The following is a 25,773-nucleotide window of genomic DNA, read 5'->3' on the forward strand; positions in this document are numbered from 1 at the left end:
ATATTGGTCCAACGACCTAAAGCTCCACTAGATCCAGGAAAAACTGAAAGATCAAGAATCCGATTCTCGTGAGTGAAACTTGTCAGGAAGGACAACAATTAAATAAACACATGCATTGTAATATAGCTACAACATTAACCTACAAACAACACAAATATTTAACATTAAATAATTATGAGAGAATGATAGCATGCATTCCTAAATTTACATATCTACTTGTTACCAAAATTGTGAGTGAAAATTATACAACATTGGTGATGCTACATGTATGATTCATACTCCATAAGTCTAATAAGTATTTTGTGGATTAACCCTTCTCCTTGCTTCTCTATTGTAGTATGGAGTTTCATCAATTGTTCTCCTTACATAGTCTACAAATGGTTGAGGAGTCCTAGGAGACATTTCATTTATAACAACAGGGCTGCTTCTATCAGGAGTTGTAGGTGCTGCATTGCTTCCGGTAACCGGAGTGCTCGATTGCTGTAGTCTCTCTGGTCTGTCCAAGTAACGTATGAAGATCGCGACTGTGAAAATCGACAACAGAAGACACCCAAGGATGCTTGCCCAGAAAGCTTTGTTTAAGGTTAAAATTGATGATGTTGTTGTTTCCTCTGGTTCATGGTTGATGTCTATTTCCACTCTCTGGCCTGTAAAAAGGTAAAACAAAGATAAAACTTGTTACCTCTAATGTGCCATGTTCTTACCCTATTTAATATTTTTGGTTAAATTGTATTTTTGGTTCCATATATTTGGTACTTATTTTCAATGTGGTCCTATATGTACAAAAAAATTCAATTAAGTCCTTATACAACTATTTCCAATTTGGTCCTCATCCTTTATTGTTGTTATAATATTGGTTGGAGTTACAATATATGGACTAAATTGAAAATGATTGTGACACATTTAAGGACCTACTTATATGTTTGGTCAATACATGTGACACCCCTTTTGAATTTAGTCACTATAAACTTCAATAAACTATTATAATACCAATAAAAGATACTTACTCTATGAGTAAAGAATTAATCATCTTCGAAGTACGTGATTACCCCTCCCAATAAGTGTCACTCCAGCAATCGAACCCTCGACCTTTTGGTTTATCTAGGGATCTAATGGGACCTTACACCACTAGACTAACACTTTGGTGGTAGATAATGACCAAATTGAAATTAACTGTATGTATAGGGACTGAATTGAATTTTCTATGTAGAGAGACCAAATTCACAACATATAGACCAAAAATCTAGATTAACCTATAAAATTTACTAAATTGCTTATGGGAATTAAAATGTATAAAGAGGAAGAGGTAACCATTAGATGGGAGTGTGATGATGATTTTGTCTTTGAATCTTTTGGCTTTCAGCAGTTTTACCTATAAACATGGACAAGAAAAATAAATATGGATCAGTTCAATGGTTAACTTTTAAGTATTAACTTCTGAGGTGATATTTTTGCAATGGAGAACACTGCAAAGAAAAGAAACATAAGGCTCATGAAGAATGCATTCTCTAACTAGTGAATAAAACTTGGTTACACTATAAAAGAATCAACTTCAGATTTGAATGAGACAAAGTAACAGTAATCACCTCATATTGTGCATACCCTCCAACACCAGAATTTTCTTTATGGATGGGACTGATCATAATCAAATCGCGGCGATTCCAGTGTATTTCAACATCTAATAAGAAGATAACAAACTTGTTTTCAATATACACACAGTAGATGACAGTGATGAAATAATTCTTCCCACTATGCTCTCAACAATTAGTTAAGTGGTTAATGTTACCCACTAAACACATCAACCTTCTTTTAGGATTCTAAAAAAAGTTATTCTCCAAAAAACTTTTTTGAAGAAATGGAAAATTTGCAACAAAAATGAGTATTTATTTAAAAGATGTACCATGGTATGCCATCTTACCAGTATTTCCCAAGATGGTTATGCTAGATTTGTTAGAGCCGGATGTCAGATTCAGCTGCATTGAATTCTGAGGGGGAAATATTAACATTATAAATAAAAATTAATATTTGTTTCAGTGTCATGCAGATATTTACTCTATCAAGTTTTAAGCAATGAGCAAGAAAAGAAACAAGGTAAGAAATCACCTTTCCGAACTCCATTATAGAAAACCCTCCAATAAAAAGTGCTGATGCAGATCCCGAAACATGTTCAAGTTCTTTTAGAGTAGCATATACAGAGAGAGATATCTCTTGTCTGATGCCTTCTAACTTAGGTACCGAGTGCACCAAATGCTCCGGTGTGTAAGGGAAAAATAGGCAATATGTGTCACCAAAGTTCAAATCCATCCATGGCTTCACGTACCTTCAGTAAGGGGGAATATGCAATATGAATTTAAGAATTAATCGACTGTTTAAAGGACCATAACAAATAATTATGAGTAAGGAAAGAGATACCCCAAATATGGCGGATCTATTCTACAATCAAAAGAAATTCCCTTGCTTCCTCGAGGTGCACCAAGGCTTTCACTATTGCAATTGATTCAGTCACAAAGAAGTTAATGGTGGATCAGTGATTGCATTCAAACCAAGTACATGTTTAGACTCGAGAATAATAGTTTACGTACCTGAACTTAACAGAGAAGTTGTATCCTTTTGAAGGGTACGGAACATTAGTTAATAGCTCTTTTGGAGCATGAACAGTGATAGTATTTCCTCTCAATACTGTCACTGTTGTTTGCAGTTTCGATCTTGCATACTTGAAAGACACTGTTCATAATAACAAATTTCAACCAATGAAAGGTATAATTGTTTATAAAGCAAAAAACTCCAGACAAAACTACAAAATAGATTTCATTTTCTGTACACAAATATTGCTATATCAGCACCTTGGACGGAACCTTCCCCAACAGCTTTCGCCATCCCAGATAATGCGTCAACCGATACTACACTTTCATTTGTGGAAAACCACTGTCCGGACACTTTATCATTCAAACCTAAATCATAAAAATAAAATGACATTATCGTATGCAAGATCACTAGAGTCTGAACTCCAACTGATGGGAGGGTGAACTTTATTAGCCATTTCACAACATGAGGGACTAAATTGTGCAGACTCTTTTGGGGAACAAGGGTTCGCGACATGCATCTTTAATCACCATATGACAATTTCTTTATTTAAAGAAAATCATTAGTGAAGACATTAGGAGAAGAATAAATTAGAAGCAACCTTTTATGCTGAAATTAAGAGGACTTCCGATGTGAAGGACTGGATTTTTAGGATATATATGGGCACCAACTCTAATCTGAAAAAAAAAAGAAAAAACACTAAGATAGTGCAAGAGGGCAGAGGAAGAGTAAAGCATGATGAATACACAGCAGAATAATGAACATAAGAAGTTGGACAAAAGGATAATTCTTGAGGTAGCAATGAGAAATAAATAAATGTTAATTATAAGGCAGATTTCAGGATAACGGATCAGGATACATAGAGCAGAGATTTGCTTTTTATTTTGGACAAAAATCAAATACTTACCAGCACATAGTCAGATTTTTGTGGAGCTTCACTAATTGATACACGCACAAGAGCTTTACCATGCCGAATTGCCTTCAACAATGAATAGCATAATAAACTACTTAGCTGAGCAAAGCATTTAGAAGATAATAAACTAAAGTATCAGGCATCATAAAATTTGTGTAGACTCTAAAGTTCTAAACCAATATAGTTTGATCTTAACCAATACCATGCACTCACAAACTCTTCTCAAGTTGAATCACAAAGATAAATACAGTGAATTAAGCCAGATATTGATTTAAAAAAACTATGTTGGCATCACTAATTAGAGACTGAAGTCACATGATATACTGTTCAACACAAATACCAGCAAAAAGTCACCAAAATCTAAGAACACATAAGCTGCAATCTTATTCTCCCTGTTGCCCAAAGTAAAAATAAAAACAAGGACAAGCATGAAAATGATTTCACGTAGGAACCATAAAAAACCTTGATATGGACATTCCCTTTTCCATCATCTGTTCTGTTGATGAAGAGAACATCGGGGTAATTAGTTTCAGCAAAAAATGGCACTGTGTTGTATGCTTCATAGAAAGAATTTCCTGTTGAAAAGAACACAGTTAAGACACAAAAGAAGATGAAAACTTTCAGTCTGAATGTTCCTACATGTGATTCATGATTAAAAGGTCACTGATACCTAGAGCATCATAAAAGCTTGTTTGAAGATCAAGTTCTGCACCAACAGCAAGGTCAATTACATTGAACAGAACCTCCTTACTGGCAGTTCTTATTTGAGTCACCTGATCATAATTAATAATTTTATGATGTGAATTACAGTTTCAAAATCAATAAAGGTATGTCCAGTATTCAAATAACATGGTCAATAAAATAGACAGAAGTGCAGCACAAGAATATAAACAACTCTCGCCACAATAAGACCAACTAGCATGTTAAAAATTTAATCTAAAATAGTTCATTCCTCTCCCATCTAATTAAATGAAACAAAGTATAAAGTGATTAGTATACGCATAAAACCATGTATTGTTCTAAATAACTTGCATATGTGTGTTCGATGTTATACATAACCGATCCTAAGCCCGGTTAAAGGTTGTTTTAGGAAGTCTATAACTAACGTAAAACTTTGTTGAATCGCTATGATATTAGATCCATTCGGTTCAGTTAAACGTTGGTGCCCAATAGAGACAGACTGCTCTAGCAGAAACCAGCATGCCTCAATGCTTGAAAGTAAAAGCTTGGACTCTCATTTGATTGCAAACAAGTAGCCCCAGCTATATAATAAGTGAAGGATTAAATTCCGTACCTCGGCAACCTTGATACAAGAAGCAATCTCCATTCTTCCTGTGATACGATCTTTAGCTTGAATGCATGCAACATTATTACTTGATGTTGTTTTAATTCTATCTCCATCAATGAATATGGCATCTGTCTGCAGTGCATCATTTTTCTCGGAACCTCTCAATAAAGAGTAGCTGATAGTTCCTTTGCGATTCAGACTTTTAAGTTGAGTGTAAGATTCTAAGGATGAAGGCAAAAGGCTTGTAGTTGTATAATGTGGAGGAAGAATCCAGGTTATTGGGATTCCCAAAGCCAGTGGAAGATTAGGAACCACCGTTACAGAAAAAGATGAACTATAGGATTTTGAAAGTGTCTTGGACCCAGAAGTTGGAAGTTCACATGAGAAAGACACAGCAACATTGGTCTTGCCTGCAGATCTGGAAATGTATATATGTTATTATATTACATATTCTAATGTCATTTAATACTCCTTACCCTTATGCATTTTACATATTTATCAGATGCTATTATTCTCAACAAGAATGCTATGTAACTTAATACCTTCCATACAAGACATTAATAAACTTAATGTCATTCTCATCCAAATAGCCACTAACTTGACTTTCTTCTGGAGCAGTAAACTGAATCCCATATTTTTCACCAAGCAAGCTCTCTGCCGCCTTGAAATTCAATACCTAAAGAAACAAAGGAAAGTCGAAATTCTTTAGACTATCTTACACCTTTGGGCATGATTTTCTTTGGAAGCAATTAATTTGAAGGAAATAAATGGAGAGCGAGACGAACAGATTACTCCCCTCAATTGAGAGTTTTACAGGGTAGGGGTTTGCAAGGTGATGCCCAAATACAGTTTTTTAGCATGATTTATGACATGCCTAAGTAAAAGTTTCTGCCAAGTTTGTTAACTATAGTAGTTGTTTTTCTTAATTTGAGAAGGGAGTTGTCCATTAATGAAGTTTGCTGATAATTGTGGAAATAAGGAACACAATTGGTTGCGGCTTGGTGTTATATTGAAAGAAAAGAAAAACATCATATTGAAAAGAAAAGAAAAGATAGATTTGAAGATAAATCATAAAACCAAACCTTTTCATCTTCAATAGTCCATTGGTAGTTCTTACACAGCTCATAAAAAGAAAACAAATTCCCCTGTCAATACCGCCAAGGTATTTATATTAGGACATGAAATACATAAATGAATGTAAACTTTCATTTTCTGATTTTAACTATCACCTTAGGAAATAATGGATAAATTGGCAATATGTTTCCAACACCGAGTTGTTCACTCTGCGCATGCAATGTGACAGTAGACGGAACTCCCACCCTTAAAATGCTTAGTGCTTCACAAATCACACTATTGTCATTCACAAAGATTCTGGCATGAATTGTCTGACCATAAGAAAGATGTCTTGGATTAGACTAATATCTTCTACAAACCACATGTTTAAATGTAAAGTGAATGATGAACTGTTACAGAAATAAATGGAGTTGGGTATGACGTAAATGGAGTTGGATCAGAAAAGGGTCCAACCCAACAGACAATAAATAACACATTGAATCTAGGTTGAACAATGAAATAAAAAATTTACACATTTAAATGGGTATTGTCAAGGACCAAATCACCTAAAAGCTTAAAGCATTAAGTGAAGGCCCAAAAAGGTTGTTTGTATATCTTGAACAGTGAACACACACCCTCACACTAGAGCCTTGAGATGGAGTGTGGACAACAATTTAATTTTGAAGAATGTGGGCAGTAATCAAAATTAGGCTCTAATACCACCCCAAGTAACTTTCCTAATATTGAGGGTGCCATAACTTTACATCAGCAAGTTTCCTGTTCTGATAACATTGTCACTCAAATGAAACAAAATATTATTGTGCTCGGCCAAAGTACGGTATCTATCTTGTGTTGATGAATAAAAGAAATTTGTTCTAGACAATCAGCTAAACCATGAACAAACATGACTATCAACATTTTATAACAAGTTAACAATTAATATAGCTAAAGCTAAACAAAATTGGGAACAAAAATACATCTGAGCAGGATTTCACATCTTACAGTGTTCCCAGTAGAAATTGCCAACAGCCGTCCAGAGTATCTATCAATACTTGCAATTTTATCATTTTCAATTGAATACTCAACACGACCACCGAGAGTTGGGCCTCCTTGCATGGTAAGCTAAGCAAATAAAGAAAACAAAATGGTCTAATCATAGAACCAATAAAAGTTAAACACAAGTTGAAGAAAAGAATGTTAGCATATGGGTTTCTTTTGAAGTTCACATTTTCAAGTCAAACTTATAATTCTGAATAAACAACACTTCTACTCTGGAACTTACCACATATGATGCACCGGGTAACAGGAAAATCTCTGAAGGGTGTATTCTTGGTGGCGCATAAACTTCCACCTTCATAGCTTGACTTTGTACTAAATTGCCAAAATGCTGCATGGCGCTGACCTAATTACAATAAATAATAAGTAAGCTTTTGAATTCTCAATAGTCTATAAAGAAATTTGATTGAAATGGAGGTATAGATTATAGAGGTTGACAATAATAGGCTTACATAAAGGGTTGTAATTCCAAGATGCATCCCCTTTATTTTAAAACTTGGTGCATTCACATGTCCACCAACTAGACTTGAGATATTGTCAATATCCACTAGCTCAATTATACTATCCTCAACATGTACATGAAGATTCATGTATACAAACTGCATCACAATTTCCAAATCATTAAACTATGACTCAAAATATAAAACTCTCACTACAATATTTTCCTATAGGTGAATATGGGCAAGACAATTATCCAAAAGGACTGAGACAAAATTCAAGGCAGCTCAGATTACATCCATTTCCCACAAGATCGGATTAAAGCATACCGACCACAAGAAAATGAAGCACGGATCTAATATAAAGGGCGACCCAGTGCACGAAGCTCCCACCTAGTAGGGTTTTGGGAGGGTAGATATATGCAGCCTTACCCTCATAAGCGAAATGGTTGTTTCCAGAATTTAATCTCATGACCCCCGGGTCACAAGGCAAACAACCTTATCATTGCGTCAAAGCTCACCCTCTAGCACAGATCCTAAAATGAAAAAAGAAAAATAACTCAAACCTGAGAAGCGTGAAAAATGCTTCCATCATTAATACCAGCTGATAAGTCAATAGTTTGAAAACTTCCTTCCTGTAAAGTTCAGAATAGCAGGTTAGAAAAGGTTTCATTTAGCTTTCTTTTTTTTCTCGTTTGAGAATATATTCATCAAAGAAAGTCTCATTCAAAGCCAGTTTTGGCCACAAAATGAGAATAATTTAGTAAACAACATACCATTAGGCTAATCTCCTCTGGCATTATCTTAATCCACTCTAAATCAGCGACTTGGACCTGCAATATTTAACCGTTCTAAGCATCAAACATTAAACATCACTTGATCATCATCATACATCAAGATCAAGTTGTATTGCAGTACAGAAAACCGAGACATGCAAATTTCAAAACTTTATTGACACTTACAGGTGATACCTTTTAAACTCTTACTAGAGGTCAGTAAATATTCCACCGAAGATGGTAAGCTTTCGATACAAAATTGACGTCAAAATTAGATATGACCACATAAAATAAATCCTTTCGTGTTGGTCAACAAAGAGCATCTCCTTACAAAAAAAGTAATAGAAGTATATGTTCTTAGTGTATGAACCAATTTGCAATTGTAACTTTTTCAACACTAAACAAGCAATAAGGAGATAATGGAACTAATATTTTTAGTAAGCAAGAAATGTGGTACATTAAAAGTTTAAAACTAATTAAGAGATTTGATATTGACATTGTTATTTACATTTGAATGACAAGACACAGATATTTGTGGCTTTCCAAACAAAAATAGAAGTCATAAGTGTGCAAGAAGAAAGATACAAATTAGTCACTAATCATTCTAAGAGATTATAACAAAATATATATATATATATGTGTGTGTGTTTAATCGGTGTGGTCATCTTCATTGTGTTTTTTTTATCATGGTAAAAAACAGAGCACTGCCACAGAAATTTGGCTTGGTTGTGTTGGTATATGTTTAATCCTCTAATAAATTTTAAATAAATGAGCTATGGACACAACCAAGCATTTATCCTTAAATTTCTACCAAATCAAACGTGAGAGAGAAAAAAGGAGCTTACGAGTGCAGATGCTCTTAGCGGAGGATTTAACCCAATGTCATATAAAGTCAGATTAGCTGTTCCTAATCCCTTTGGGGACAGAATCAGTTGTAGACATTGTAATCCTGATGGTGGTTGGAAAACCTCTACAACTTGAGAATCATTTGTAATGGCTTCCAAGAAACAGCTCCCACCAGTAATTGACAAATTTACCTGGAGGCAGACATAAAAAATAACTAAAAGCCCTTAATGCTATCTAAATTGCATTAACAGTATAATTTTATCACTAAAAAGCATTATGTAAGACATTTAATTGCAAAATAAACTCAAATATAACATCAATGAATAAATATTAATAATATGCTGTCATGATCTTCACTAAATACATGAAAACCCAGCCACTTTGCTTAAAATTAAAATGGTGAACCCAGAGTGCAGCCAACGAAAAATCAATGTTCAAACAGAGAATTACTAAATTCTAGACTCGGCAAAGAAACAGAAAATCTCTACAAATAATGGTGTTGGTGTGTTACCTTTGCATTAGGGTTGAAATATACCAAGTTGAACTCTGGATCAACTCTTAGAGAAGAAACAAGCTGCATTGTTGCATCAATGTAAAGATAAGACAACTTTTCAAGACAGAATAACAAAAATAAGTGCATATAAGTGCGCTACAAAATCCCATCATAAAGAACATAGTTATTGGAAGGGCAACCCAGTGCACGAGGCTCCCACCTAGTGAGATCCGGGAGGTTAGATGTATGTACCCTTAACCTCACAAGCAAATATGTTGTTCCCAGGATTTGAACCCGAGACCTCCAAGTCACGGAGCAAGTAACAGTTACAAGGAGAAGATGCAAAAACTAACCATGAAACTTGTAATTCGTAAACTAAATATTTTAAGCAACTAAAGTAAAAGAATCAGCTTCCTCTTGAAGAAAAACAAACTCAAACAGATAGTACCTGTAAACGAATTGCATCTGTCAGCAAATTTTCAGTTGCAGGAAACTGATGAAGAGTATCTTCTCCCAAGCTATCAGGAAAGCCAGTAACAGTAGCACGAACAATACACTAACAGGCACAGCATTCAAAGGTAACTTTAGTTATCCATACATTAGAACAAAGTAAGTAAATTAATGTCACCTTTTCCTTTAATAGAATAATGTCAACATTTTCTGAAAAATAATTAGCAAGTGGGAAAAAATTGCATGTTAGGTACACAGCCACGTATGCATCAGAAAAGATCACTAAAACTTATTCAAATGCACTATTTCTGCAAAAGTTATCTATAAGCAGGACATTGAGAATTAACAGACAACAGTCCTCTATAACATGTCAAATAGTGGTAACAAGCTTACACTTATAGCATAACTTATCTGCAGATTTCTACATTCATATGTTATTAAGTAGGACGTATATAAACTAAAGTAATGTTCAAAGGCAAGCCTAAATAAACTGGTTTTTGAGACAGCAAGTTTTCACAAGCAACTGCGGTAGTTAAATTGTCAGAAGTTGGCAGTTGCCAAATAAAAGTAACAGGGCCAGATAAAAAATAAAATGACAAAATTTATCAGCATTCTTTCAGTACCAATCCTGTTTCGTTTTGCAAGACCAAAAATCTCTCCCAATTGTTGAATTTCACAGAATCGAAAGCATAATCCCAATATGCTAGTGCCTCACAACTTCCAAGTTCCCACTTCAAACTGAGAGATGATGAGTTCGCAAAAGCTTCACCGGAATCAGTAATACCAACAGCAGATATCCGAGTGGTGCGACCATTTGCTACAGTAATAGGTGCATCACGAATTTGTCCTGAACTACGGTCAGCTTGTGCTGCAGCTCTAATAAGTTCACGTTCATTCACTGCAATGCACCATTAATTAAGAGATAGAGAACTTCAAAAAATGTGTTGCCATTTGCCAATGACTCAATCATATTGTGCAGAATAGTGTTTACCTGTTTCATCAGCTATAAGTACAATAGAAGAGGGAATACTACATGTAACTAACAACCAAGCTTCACCTACTGAAGGCAAAGGATGGTCATCCCCAACTAAATTTCCTCGTTTGAAAAGAAGTTTCTGAGTCATTTGAAACAAGAAAAGGTCATTATTAATATTTGCCAGCTTTTGTGTCATCTTAAATATAAGAGGAAGCTTCCTATGAAGAAAATAACACTGAAACTTACATAGGTTCCCCGTTTTTGACATAAAACTCTATACAAACTTTTGTAGCTGTCAGATACCCATTGCACACGAACCCCATCTTCAACCAAAGTATTCGTTTCATCTAAAACTTCCACAGTTTCAATGAATTCAACACCTTTGTCCCACCGTTCAGGTCCACCAACAAGTAATACATCTAAATTTGTCCCAGGGACAAGATATAACTCCTCTAAGCTGCTACTTTCTGTTAGAGCCAAGTCAAGCCAATAACCACCAAATTTGTTTCCGTCACCTGCTTGATGAACAATCAGGGGTAGATATGCCGCAATATGTAAAGATGCTTTTAAGACAACAGGACCATGACTGTATTGGTGATATTCTTTAGAGAGTACGGCATGGATCACAGCTTGACCAGGATTCGAAGCATGTATATAAGTCCAAGAACAGGGGAAGCCCTCAATTGATGAATGGAGCTGAGTATTTGGCACTGTTTCCAAGTCCTGAGTTCTATTCACAATTACAAAAGACTCGCTTCCAGCTTTCCACTTTATCAAATAATTGAAGGCATCACATCTATAGAAAAATGCACCTGCGCATGACAAATCAATATAGTAAAAAACACTAAACAGTAAAATGGAAAAGTAAACAATATCCCTGAATATGGTGCCTCACCATTTGCTGCTTTCATTGTCACAGCAGCTTGAAGATTTGATCCAACAACAGTTTCTACAGGAAAGCTGTGAAGCATAACCATAGAAGATGGAGTGGAGACCTCAACAAGAATCTACAATACATTATGAAATATAAAATAAATACATTTTAAAAATTGTATATAGACATTCAAAGTATTTTGAAAAAAAATTAAGAGAACATTTTATGCATGAATAGAAGACAGAGTGACAGACAAGTGGTGTGCAGAGTTACAGACAGAAAACACCTCTCACAAAATTTTTATAATAAGAAAAATATCCTACTATCATCAGAAATTCAACAAGCCTCTTTACATTCTGCTGTCCCTTTTCAGAAAAACATCACTAGTGTATTCATGATAGCATTACCTCATCATAGTTTAATGAATCATATGCAGATAACACTTTGATTGTAGCTTTACCAGGCTTTTTTGCCTGGATAATACCAAAAACCGACACAGATACAGTAGATGTGTCTGAAGACAACCATTTGTAGTCATTCACTGCTTTTGCACAACCTACACCATGCAGTGGGATCAAAAGTACATTAATAAATATCAGAAATAAGCTAGTCAATTCATATTTGAGCAGATGGAAAAAGCTTCCAACCTCCAATTGCCTTTAACTCTGCCTCCTGATAAACACCAGGGGCCCAGGGCAGAACGATGATTCTACTTTCGTTGCTCAAAGTAAACTTTACTTGATCACAAACCATGATTTCTTGTTCAACCTTCATAATCTGCAAGGATTTACAAAGTGAAACACTGAAAAAATTACTAGAAGGTTCCCAAGCCTACAAAGCAACATGTAGCCTCTCTACACCCACAAACAAAGAAGAAATACATCATAACCGTAGTAACATATGGTGATGGTTCATCAAGAAAAGGAGAGTGCAAATAATTGAGGAGCTAATTGTAGAAGAATGTGTTTTTCGAGAAAACTTTGAAGAAAGAATGACCACCTCCTACCTCCTTTTTCTCATCAGCACCGACAGGATAGCTCAAAGAGGCTGTCAATTTTCCCAGTCCAGGTGAATAGGCTTTCAAGATTTTAGAATTCCACCAGCCATGCTTTAAAGCAATATCATTTGAAACCCAAAATGTTTTCCAGTAATCAGATTGGTTATCATGAACCTTAACATCGTCATTCTGCAATGAAATGAATATGTTAACCAATTTGTATATGAGAGGAAGGAGATTGATTAGAAGAGAAATTCCTAATGCAGATGTATAATTTATAAATAAATCAGAAGAAATAAGATAGAAATGCATACTGAAAATATCACAATGCCATGACTACATCTCTTTACATTGATACACAAGTTAGATGTGTACTAATCATTTTAATATGGAAGACGTAAAATGACTAAGTTGAATCATGCTATTGATGGGGTGGCTATCAACAATTGGTCCTAATCATTATTAGACTCTAGCTATTCATAACAGAAGCAAAGCTGATTTGACAAGTCAGGCCATCAACAGTAAATACTCTAACACACAGTTGTGGGTGAATATTTTGGTGTTTGCCGTTAGTAGATAATGCAACAATATTTTTTTGGTATAGAATAGATTTGTCTTCTTTAATTGAGTTATGCTCTTATCCTTGGATATCTACACAGTGCCATTAACTTTTATTTGGCAATCAGTAAATGAATCATCAATTTGGTTCCTTTCTGTTCATTTGAGTCCACAAGGTGCTCTACCATGGATGCACCAATTGCATCAAATTTGCTCCTTCCAACTGTTTGGTGGAGCATTTGGGTGAAAAGGAACACAAGAGTTTCTAAGAAAATGAGAGCTTACTGAAAGAGATGTAAAAGGTAGTAAGAATTTCGAATCATACAGATCATTAAGTGGCCTAATGTAAACATGCTTTACCATTGTTGTCATTAAAATAATAATTAAAAGGATAAAGCAGAATGACACAAGCTACCTCTGTAATATAAATCTCTTGAGCATCATCATGATCATGAGTGAAAACCTTTATCTGGATAAGATATTGGTGGCCAGATATAACATACCAACGGGCCATTAGAGGAATGGATTGGATTCCTTCCCCAGGATCACCAGAACTAGATAGAGGTGCTATATATAGGTATAAAGAAGCTGGTAAGACCACATTTAATGATGAAACTTGTACATGGCCCGCAACCCTTGTATCTTCAACAATGATAGTTGTCATCCCCAAGTTCCATGCATATGCTAACCCCGTCTTCGAGTCAACCTGAGCAACCGAAGCATTTGAGACAGACCACCGATGATGTGGTGAAGGTAGAGTGACCACTACAAATGGAAACAAAAATATTGGTAAGAATGTTGATCATTTGACAGCATAATCATATAAATAAAGGTTTTATGACTTCGAAAGACGAAACCTTGAGGGGCATTTGCACGGATAACTTTAAGAGTATAGGGAATGACTGCACCAACTAGGACAAAAACTGGTGAGGGAGGTTCAAGTGACATAGCTTCAGCTACAGTGAGAAGAATCTCATCAGCCAAATTCTTCAACTGTGGCTCAAGCAAATTCACAGACACGATCTCATGGCCAATCTCAATTCCCTTTACTACAAACAGATCTGAAAATACACCCTGCAAAACAGAACCAGGAAAAAAGGTTGGATATATATTAAATATGTATTCTAAGTTGTAACATAGTGGCTTAACTAATTTAAACCCGCTAGTGGCAGACTTACAATGTCTTCAAGTTTTATTTGCATATCTAAGTCGCCACCACTATCACCAAGGGGAGAATCTTTTAGAGGAACATTAACAAGGTGATGAGGCAACCCATCAGCTTCAGGCATAAGGTTCCACGCAAACTGTAAGCCAACTAATGAGGAAAATACATTTTCTGCAGTACAGAAGAAAAGTCTAATGAATGTCTCTGATTGCATAAACATATGATAAAGGAGGAAAGGGGATAAAATGTAAAATTAGTCGAAAACTTTAAGCTAGAAATAAACATATCTGTAGATTAAAAAAACTAAAAAGAATACTTAATAGTTGATTGCCTATGTATAACAGAGCAAAATCAACCCCGCAGTACTTTTCATGCCATCCTTGGAATCGAGATGCACTCTTTTGTTTACTATAGGTCACTTTTTTATGTTTTGGAGAGAATAATTCTGCTAAGGTAAGACATAGAATATGCAAAACAGTGAGTCTGGGCATAATGGGGTATATAATTGGTGAACTAAACATATAATATAAATGATAAAAACCTTGGTAGAATCTCGCCACAAAATCTAGCTATTGTAGTTGGAGAGCGCAAGGTTTTGTAAACCCCGCGCATTACAATTCCATACTTCCAATGTGACACTCAAGTCCAATACTTTGCAGTTGGATCCTAACAATGAACAACAGCAAGGGCATTTCTCGTTATGTGGGGTTTGGTAAATGGACTCAAGTCCAATACCTCCTCCTGATCTACTCTTCGTACGGGGATTCCAGATAGACTTCTCACATGGCCAAAACCAACTAAGGTGGGATTTTGCCATTGTTTTTTAAATAAAAGGGCAGCTCAGTGCACAAGGCACCCGCCTAGTGTAATCTGAGGAGGCTAGATGTACGCAATCTTACCCTCGCAAGCATATAGGTTATTTCCAAGATAGAAATAGAAGTTCATTAAGATGAAATAGGATTAGAAAAAAGGAGGGGGAGATATCCTCCATAAGAAAAACTACAAAAAGGTATATAAATACAAGAACATTCAACAAGCTCCAAAAATACGAAGCACAATGAAGCCCAAACTCTTCATATTCGCCTAAAAAATAAATAAACAATTACGGTCAAACATATTTTGTCATGTAACAAGGCATGTCAATCTCTATGCATGCATGTCAAGGAAATACCACTAAAGAAACCATGGCTAGAAGGTTCTACCATCTTTTCCTTAATAGGTGATATCCTTACTTTCTCTCACATGCGTTCACTCCTAAGCCTATCTAATCTTGTATGTTCACTCATCTAATGCAACACCCTCATATCTAGAACACAAAACACTAAACTTATGCTCTATTTCACCTCATTTGTATCTTGGCTTTTCTATCACACAAAGCACTTTTCCATTTCATCTGTCAAGCTTCAATACTGTGGTTTACATCTCCCTCTAGTTCACCATCATTAGTATGATTGAACTGACATAACTAAACTGGCTAACTTGCAGTGATGCATGATTTCCATTTTCACCTCGAAGATATTGTTAATGCACTACATGCTTAACATACAATCCACATACTATATTTTAGAAGCCATATGCTTCCTAGTCCAGGCTCCAAAGCTCTCTTTTCCTATATATAAAAGAATGCAATCTGGTACTAGATAAGTAGATATTGCGCATGCTCAATAAGCACATCTAAGACAAAGGTAAAAAAAGCTAAGGACCAAAAGTTGAGACTTGGTTAATTCTATAGTTGTAGCGAAATCTTCTGTGACCCCACAATGTGTTAACACACTAGTTTTAGTCTCATCATACATGTTTTAGATTGCTTCAATATACACAATACGGACTCCTTTCTTCGCCCAAAACTTCCACGAGACCTCACTAGGCACTCTATCATAGGCCTTTCCAAAATTAATGAAAATCATGTATAAATATCTTTGCTTACTTCCATGCTTGACCTCCTACGCATAAAACCTATTTGGTCTGCTTAGATCACAAAAATATCGAGAAAAGTACAAAATCAATATGATTTGATGAATACCTTCAATGTCAAATGCACGAACACGTAGTGTAGCAAGCCCATCTAAATCAAGCTTAATAGATTGATGAAATATCTGGATTCTGGATATGTTGTCAATGAAGACTTTGCAGCGGATTACTATTCCAGTTTGCACATCAGCAGCATAAACAGCAGTCTCCTTCCGACCGGTATAAGGAGCAATCGACCGCAGCCTCGCACTAGTGGAGCACTTACTGCTTGAGTTATACTCAGGCAAAACAGACAGTATATCATGATGATCCCACGACCTAAGAACACAATACAAAGAAATCACATAAACATCAAGATGAACTCAATCACAAAAAAACCTTAAGACTAAGTTTAAAATGCAAATAATGCTCATAACAAACAATTTAAACTTTCCCATGCTTATATCTAATTAATCATTTTAAAAAAAAAACTTAAGACAAAGTTATACATTTAAATGAAATATGCAGCTATTTTTGGCATTTCCTATTATCTTTCAACATTTTCTGAGCAACTAACTTTTTTTGTACTAACAAAGGTAAACTAATCCCTTTCCGAGTGCATGTCTGCCTCTCCCAACAAGTTCGCTCTCAGGAGTCGAACCCGTAACCTTGCAGTCATCCTAGGATGATGTAACGAGACCTTACACCACTAGACGAACACGTTGTTGGTTGAGCAAAGTAACTATATAGAAGAGCAAACTAACCATTTGAAACAACCGTGAGTTCCTTGAAGAGTATATTCCACTGGGAATGTCAATTTCGGTGGCAAAAGAAGATTCACATCTGCAATGTGGGGCCCAGTTGATGAAGTTACATGATGAATCTTCATCATCACCATAACCATCACCATCAACATAAAACTCAATAACAACTTCATCTTACTTCACAAAACGAAGAAAAGTTCAGATTTTGAATTCATTCAAAATGGTAAGTAACATTTATTTAGGGTTTAGGGTTTTGAAGGGTGAAAGAAATAGATAATTGGATAGGTGGCACTATTTCATTGGTTATTAAGTGGGAACTGTTAATTCATTATTTATTAATACACCATATCAGTTATTCTGATCTTTCCATAAATAACAAAAGAAAAAGAGTGATTTATATTGTTAAGAAAAAGAAAATAAAAAGCAAATTTGTTTTCCCAATGTAAATTAGTACTAGGTAAGTTAACTCCTTTTGTTATTATTCAATTCATAATTAATAAATTTACAAAGTTCATTTATTGCATTTTAAATTATACTTACTAAATCAATAAGATGTTAGTATAGTAGTATGAGGTTTCACTAGATATCTAGAATGATCAAAAAGTCGTGTGTTTAGTTCCTGAAAATGATATTTGTTAGAAATGACAATCATACACCTAAAAAATGATTAATTCCTTACTTAAAATGGTAAGGAGATACCATTGATGGTACTAAAAAAATTATGCACTAAAAATTGATCTTTCAACTACAAAACTCACAGTACTTATATATGATTAATTAAAATAAATAAATATTATTAAAAATCCATTTTTTGTAATGACTTAAAAATCATTTTCAGTATGAAGAGAGAGTAGAACATATTATCTGTTCTACAATGTGAGTCACTCTATATTATATGAGCTATGATTAATTGAAAAAATGTATTTAAATTAAAATTTTATTTATTAAGTATTTTTCTAGTCAATCATAACTTATAGCATATGAAACGACATATATTATGAGATGGAAGGAGATATATATTTATGAGTGTAAAGATTTATACATATACGCTTCATCACTCTATAATACAAGAACAATACATAAAACTCATACAAAGTGAATGAATATATTTTTTTCTCAAGAGGCATGAATATGAAAAATAAGTTATGAGATATATATTTATTAGAGGTGTAAAATTGGGCCACATAGAACAAGGAGGCCCAATGTGTGGTGTGTATGTTGTTGGTCTACTTATAATAAAAGTGATGGTAGAAATGAGATAGTAAAACCTTGGAAAGTCATGTTGTGTGTTTTTAGCATGATTGGCATATTCATTCTCATGCTTCATCAAATTAATTCAATCTCATGCTTCATCAAATTAATTCAATCTCATGCTTACTTCCAACAAAGAAATATTCATTCAATCAATTTATTTTAAATTTATAAGAAGGGTTGTATTAACTAACTTCTTGTCTAAGGAATACCCCACATCCAACAAAGAATTTGACTTAGTCAAACTAAGTTCATCTACTCTCTTTTAATTTCATTGTTTATTTTTTATTTTTTGTTGCTTTATAATTTTAAAACGTGAAGAAAATACGAGTAAGACGTTAGTCTAATAGTGTAAAACTTTACTAGATCTTAAGATATATCAAAATAATTTTATCGATACTTATCAGAATAGACAACCACATATTACAAATTGAATTAATTTACTATCAATAGAATGAGGAAATGTTATTAATATCGAACACTACTTGAAAACAGCTATTCTGCTCAGAAATGAAATGTTCCAAATGTTCCTTACCAAAATGTGCTCCAAAATTAGATTCACAAGTATGGCAATGTCCACTTTTAATTCGTAGGTGTATGTAAGAGATTATATTTTTTTGTCAATAATATGTGTCATTTAATATATTATGTGTTGTGATTGACAAAAAAATGTATTTAAAATTAAACTTTTAATTTAAATATATTTTTTTCAACTAATCACAATTTGTGAGAACACTTACTCCCCCATCTTAAATGGAATGGCCAAATGGGTATGCCATTAGGACTTATGACCCTTATTATTAATGGACAGTCACAAGGTGCAACCCAAAGCAGGTGGGGCCCAAATGGCAGGAGATAAAGGGTAATTTTGACAATTCAAGTATGAACTAGTTTGGTGTTGTTGTTAGTGACGACAGCAACATTGTTTGTGTCTCTCTCTTTGTTTTGGCGCCAACTCATTTTGCTTCCAAATTTTACGGTCACTTCGGGCAGTTAGAGTAACGGGATGTGACTTATGGCAAAAGCTAAAACCGCGTCAGACCCAAACTTAGCTACAATAATAGATAATAATTATAAAATTATTATTTGTTGATAGTAACATTTATATAGAATGATGGTTATACATTTTGAAATGAATAAATTTATTACCTATATATATGGTGAGAGAATTTAATATGTGTATATTGATTGTGTAGTTATTTTTATTCATTTATATTTTAGTCATTATTGATTATCAAACAAAAATAATTTAAATCGATGATAAACGATGCATTTTATACTAACAATGCATCTATATTAAACTCTACTTTTATTTATAGGAAAAAAATTCAAAACTAAATGATATAATTAATTGGGTTCACTCTTGGAAATAAAACATATTGTTTTTACTAATTCCACATGAATTCATTCCATTATATTGTTTATTATTATGCTCTCTAAAACATATTTAAAAAATCTATGTATTGTTGTATATAGAATTTTAGAAATAGAAAATCCTATAAAAAGTTCCATGAGTAAGAATAAAAGAGGACATATGTGCTGTCTTACAGATTGAGTCATTTCATGTGTCATAGACTTATGATTGATCAAAAAAAAAATATTTAAGTTAAAATTTAATTATAAAACGTTTTTCTAACCAATCACAACATCATGACACATAGAATAATACAAACTTAAGACAACAGATATACTTATGAATAAAAGTGTGATAATAATCTTGAAATAATTAAATGAATTAAGATTTGGTGAGAGAAAGGGATAGAATTGGGATTCAAAAAATGGAATCTTAGATATGCTTAGGATTCCTTATAGCCCCATGTGTACATGTCTCCTCTCTTTAGGACATTGGATTCCTTCTTTTTATTTACTTTCCATTCTTCAATTCCATACTTAATACTCCCACCGCCCTAATTCCACCATTCCCTTTTATACTCTCTCATCATTCTTATCAAACATTACCTACAACATAAGCCACATTAAATATTTTTATGGAATATTTACTATTGTTCCCTAATTGTCCATAATGGAAACTTTGATTATGTACAAGTATCTTCTTAATTAATGAAGAGACAAGTACTATGAAAAGCAAATGAAACAATAATATAGTAAGATATTCTTATCATTTTATATACAATGAAATAATATTTTTATCATTGAAAACACATGTAAAATCACATACTTGTCTCTCCATTAATGGAGAAGATCCTTACTCCTATTTTATTGTTTTTAACAAGACATTGATTTATTAATATAAAGCTCTGTTAGATCTCAAAAAAGATTAAAAAATTAAATGTTTGATTCATGATAGTGAAACTTGTTAGAAATGACACTTACACACCACAAAATGAATTAGTTCCTTACCTATAGGGCGAGTGAATACTCTTATTAGTACAAAAAACAAAAAATAAGATTTAATCCTATCATATTTTAAAAACAAATAGAGTAAATATCTATTTTGATCCTTCATAATTTTCACTATACAAGTTTGGTCTCTCAAAAATATGAAAACCCAAAATGGTCCAAAAAATACCAAACTTGTGTCAAACTAATCATTTTAGCATGTTTTATGATATGTGATAGAAGATTATTTTTGAATTATATTCGCAATGACTAAATAATAGTTTAGTTTTTTTGGAGATTAAATCGGTACATGCAAAAAATTAAGGATCAAAGTAAACATTCACTAAAAATATTTAAAACAGAATAAACAATTTTATTAATATATACCATTTAGTTAAAAAATATCTTATAAATAGAATAGGATACGAAATTACATGATATTCATATTTATCATCATTATCTCTTTAAAAAAATAATATGAATAATATATTAGTTGTGTATAAATCTTTAAATATCATCACATACATATTATATACATTGAAAATAATATAATTTCCAATGAAATGCTACATAGTACTACCATATTTTTCTTAGTGTTCCATTGAATGGAATGGAATTCAAAATCCATACCTGTAAATGAAAAATAGATTAATTTTCTGTGGTATTTTGGATAACCACCCCTATTGGATGATTTAGCTCATGTAAAATTGCTAAATGTTTATTTGTCATGAATGTTCAATGTATAGATATCTAAGTGTGTAGAATGTTTGTTACTTATAAAAAAAACATGTGAAAGAATATAATGCTCATCACGTCAAGTACGTAATATACGTAATGCCTAGCAAAACTCCAAGTATTTGTTAACCTAGGACAGACCACCCTACAAATTTGGTGATAAGGGAAGTCAGAATCGAGACCATCTGAATACTGGAATGTGAGGTTCAAATTAGTTTCATAATTTACATATTTTTTATTTTTAAAATCTACACTATTAGTTTTTTAAGGCCATATGTCATCATCTCTGTCAATACTGTTCCCTCCAGTATCGGAGAGGATTCAGTTTTGTCCAGTATCTGAGAATCCTACAACATGTTATGTCAAGACTCTTGTAGGTATGTACTTGTACATTATATTTCACCCTTGTTGACATCATACTCCGGATTAGTAAATTTTAGTACTGTACTATAAAGTTGGGCATGTCATGATGAACATTATGGTTGAGGTAATTTGCATTTGCACATTGTTCCATCCTAGATGGAAAATACTTGTTGCATCATTGTCATAGGTTACATTTCCTCACATTTATTGAGATGTTAGTATTTATGTATATGTATATGAAGTATGTGTGAGCTAAAGAAAGTTGTTTGGATGGATAAGAATTCAGGAACAACATAGGATGAGTTTGTTTTCTTATTAAACTAGTAGTATACCCGTGTGTTTGCATATCTCGTTTCATATTTTTGGTTTCCCACATATATCATTTTGCATTGGAGGTAATCATGTCCGAGCTGAGAATATCCACAAGAGAAGTGGACTTCTTATATTTAATACAATTATATCAACTCTTTATTTTGGAGGTTACAAAAGAAGTGATCAAATTTCTGACAAACCATATAACTTCTAAAACCGATAACAAATATGAACTTACTCACTTGATACTCAAACGGTTGGCCTATTTGGGATAATAATAGGAACCCTATGAGTTAACCCATAAGGAACTCTTATGGTCTCCAAGACACCAAATCACGAATAATTATCACTTTTCCGCATCAGAGAAAAAACCTAGATCCTAAAAGGAATTCAGGATTTGGTTGAGAAATGTCATCATACCAAAACTCTATCTAAAGGCATACAAAAAGAAATAAATATGATAACATAGATTCATGTTTGACTTTGTATCCATGTTTTATATAATATGTGAGATCTTAAGATTGGTATATCACCGACCACAAGGAATTTCTAACGATGTTTGTTTAGAAAATATAATTTGAGAACATAATGATTTTTAGTGTACATAGTATAATGGATTGCACCTATATTGATTGAGGTGAAAACATTATATTTAAATTTTGTATTTTTATATATGAAGTTATTTATAGGGATATGTACCTTAATCTTTCATTTTCAAGATAAAATATAATAAATAAAATTATGGAACTATTAGGATTCTATATAATTTTAATTATTTATTATTAAATTTTTGTTGTATTTTCTACTCTTTTTATTTTCATTTTAGAAGAATTATTAAACTTGATACAAATTATTCACTCAATCAAGATATTGGGTCCATCTGTTACTAGTTGGACTAGTTTACTCGGTCCATATTAAAAAATCTAATACATTCATTATATAATACTATATAATATTTTTGTATTATGAATATAAAAAATTATCATTGCATAAGTATTTGATTAAACAACAAATATGGAAGATTAACAAAATGTCCCAAACAAGTTGAAAATATCATAAAAAATAGCAGTATTTACACTTTAATCACAACAAAAATGAACAAGTAAATTTTAAATTTAATTAAACAACAATGAATTTGTTTCAATAATGATAAAAATAGTTACAAATAAGTAGAAAGAACCAAATTTTCTATCTCTCAAATGAATGTTGTTTTGACGTATTTTAATGCTAATTGAACTAGTCGAGTTAAACTAGTCCATTCGACCGAGTCACTAGGTTTATGCTCAAATTTACTAAATCGAGCCAATTTATATAGATTTTGGTGCATAATCGATCAGAAGACAAACTCGAACTAATTAGGTGATCGATCGGTCCTACCCGAGTTGAATAAATATGCATTTTAGTACAAAAATTTCTTATATATTTTATTCAAAAATAGAATATCATTTACAATGATTTTTATTAAAAGTTATCTTGATTATTTACTTAGCCTTTAGTTTTCTTGTCTACTAAGGAAAGTACATGCTCACTTATCGGTGGTTTGAGAATTTAAAGATCATTAGATATTTTGACTCCGATTTTGCTGGATGTCTAGACTGTAGACACTCCACCTCTGGATATATATTTTTTTAGTTGGAAAGGTTCCTCTTGGAAGTATGTTAAACAAACACTCATAGTTCCTTCAACCTTGGTTGTGATGGCTTGTTTTGACATATGGTTGCAGAATTTTGTCATTGGCTTATGTGTGCTCGACGACAATGAAAAATCACTGAGAATTTATTGTGATGATAAGTCTATGGTTCTTTACTCTAACAATAATAGGAGTTCTACATAGTTAAAATTTAATGACATCAAATTTCTGGTTGTTAAATAAAGCATCCAAAATTGACAAATTTCCATATAACATATATGGACAAATTTTATGCCAGCTAATCCACTGACTAAAGGTTTGTCACCTAAAGTCTTTTATGATTTACTTTGGACATTATATACACTTTTACGCATAATAAATTTGATAATTTATTGTTCTATTTTAAACTTGTGTATTGTAACTATTGTGTTGCAATTATTGACTTTGGATCGATCTCACTAAAGAATAAAGAATGACCAGTTATAAATAAACATGTTTGAGATCACATTGCATGAAATTTCCAAGACACTCATCCATACTTGATCTACGCCATAAACATATTAATATGATGATCATCGTGATCGAGTTATGCGTGAATGTGATAAAGGTCGCGATGGTTCATTAATGGATATATGAGATGTAGCAGATTGTATTAAGGAGAAGCCTAGCTATAATAATCTGATCAATAAATAGTGAAGATACATGGTGTTGCAACATTTGTAGATGATATATTGATATGGTTGATTAATAATTTATGATGGAGAACAAAATGCAAATAATTGAAAATAAAAGAACAAAAATAAAAAAGGTAATATAGGGGCCAAAACTAAAATAAAGTAAAATATAGAAGGACTAATGTGGAGAGAAATGTAACTTTTAATTTATTTGATTGGATAACTCCAAATATTAAAAGTGGTCACACATTATTCATTATATTATTCCTTTATCACAATAACTGAAGAGACTACTTGCTTAACTATTCCATGGATAGCAACGTCTTTGTGCATCAGTTCTACATGGTCCATTTGCATTTATATCCCAAGTACAAAGGCTATCAACGCAATCATCTCTTTTCTGAACATAAATATCAAAGTAGTGAAATGCACCTGTCCAATTAAAGCTACAAAACCATAAAGATGATTTACCGAATGGATCGGGGATGAACTTAAAACGATGATTTTCACCAGTTTGTAATGTATTGAATCCATCATCATGCTTCTTGTCTTTGCAATGAATAGTTATTGGATTTGAAAGTTTGTTTGTCATTAGAACTTTCTGTTCGTAGACTTCAAATAATGACTCTACACCAACCATCAAAGTAACAAATATTGTTGCTAACATAAAAGACGATAACACAATTTTGTTCATTAAAATAGCCATGATATATTTGATTGATGATTTCACTCACTATTGGAAGAAGAATGGAATGGTTTCACAATTGGTGCATGTCTTATTCTTATATTGGTGGTATAGGTTCAAATCAAGTTCCCAATTTGCCATTCTATCCAATGAAGACAATTTGTCATGCTTTACTAAACACTGGATGTCATGTTGGCGTCAGTGCCTCGCCCTACATCATGCCCGCGCTTCACCAAACGTCTTACATGCATCTGTAATTTGCCACACAACATTCGCTAGCTACTTTTCGCCTGCACCTCTCGGATACTCATATCTGGTTCACATGAAATTTAGTTTGATGCCACCTCTGCTCGTACTATTGACACATTGTCCTCCACATACTGTAGCATCGACTAGTTTTCCATGCCAGTTATGACATACTAAAACGCCACTCAAGTCCTCTTTTTGCATGCAATCACCTATATTTCTCCACCTTCTTTCCTTAACTTTTGATTTCTATTTTTAAAAATAATTACTATAATAAAAAATGGTAGCTAAATTATTATAAATGTTAATATAATAATTTTTTTAACTGTAATCTACATATAAAATAATTAAGGAATGG

At 33.1% G+C, this 25,773-nt stretch overlaps 1 protein-coding gene across 1 annotated transcript; it reads right to left on the reverse strand.

The window, feature by feature from the left end:
* LOC109347263 (nuclear pore complex protein GP210) lies at positions 135 to 17,437 on the reverse strand. Its single transcript, XM_019586977.1, has 36 exons — positions 17,180 to 17,437; positions 16,489 to 16,754; positions 14,479 to 14,636; positions 14,158 to 14,374; positions 13,716 to 14,065; positions 12,752 to 12,931; positions 12,393 to 12,522; positions 12,153 to 12,301; positions 11,767 to 11,878; positions 11,118 to 11,683; positions 10,887 to 11,010; positions 10,519 to 10,793; positions 9,894 to 10,001; positions 9,464 to 9,526; positions 8,952 to 9,143; positions 8,107 to 8,163; positions 7,897 to 7,965; positions 7,346 to 7,492; positions 7,120 to 7,239; positions 6,840 to 6,959; positions 6,014 to 6,169; positions 5,867 to 5,929; positions 5,327 to 5,460; positions 4,791 to 5,202; positions 4,167 to 4,269; positions 3,959 to 4,071; positions 3,491 to 3,562; positions 3,185 to 3,260; positions 2,844 to 2,951; positions 2,583 to 2,724; positions 2,413 to 2,484; positions 2,104 to 2,320; positions 1,919 to 1,985; positions 1,587 to 1,678; positions 1,312 to 1,372; positions 135 to 647 (listed from the first exon to the last, which is right to left on the reverse strand). The coding sequence occupies exons 1-36, from the start codon at positions 17,350 to 17,352 to the stop codon at positions 289 to 291; spliced, it is 5,823 nt and encodes a 1,940-aa protein (XP_019442522.1). The 5' UTR covers positions 17,353 to 17,437; the 3' UTR covers positions 135 to 288.

The sequence above is a fragment of the Lupinus angustifolius genome, chromosome LG05 (genome assembly GCF_001865875.1).
Source record: "Lupinus angustifolius cultivar Tanjil chromosome LG05, LupAngTanjil_v1.0, whole genome shotgun sequence".
Taxonomy (NCBI): domain Eukaryota; kingdom Viridiplantae; phylum Streptophyta; class Magnoliopsida; order Fabales; family Fabaceae; genus Lupinus; species Lupinus angustifolius.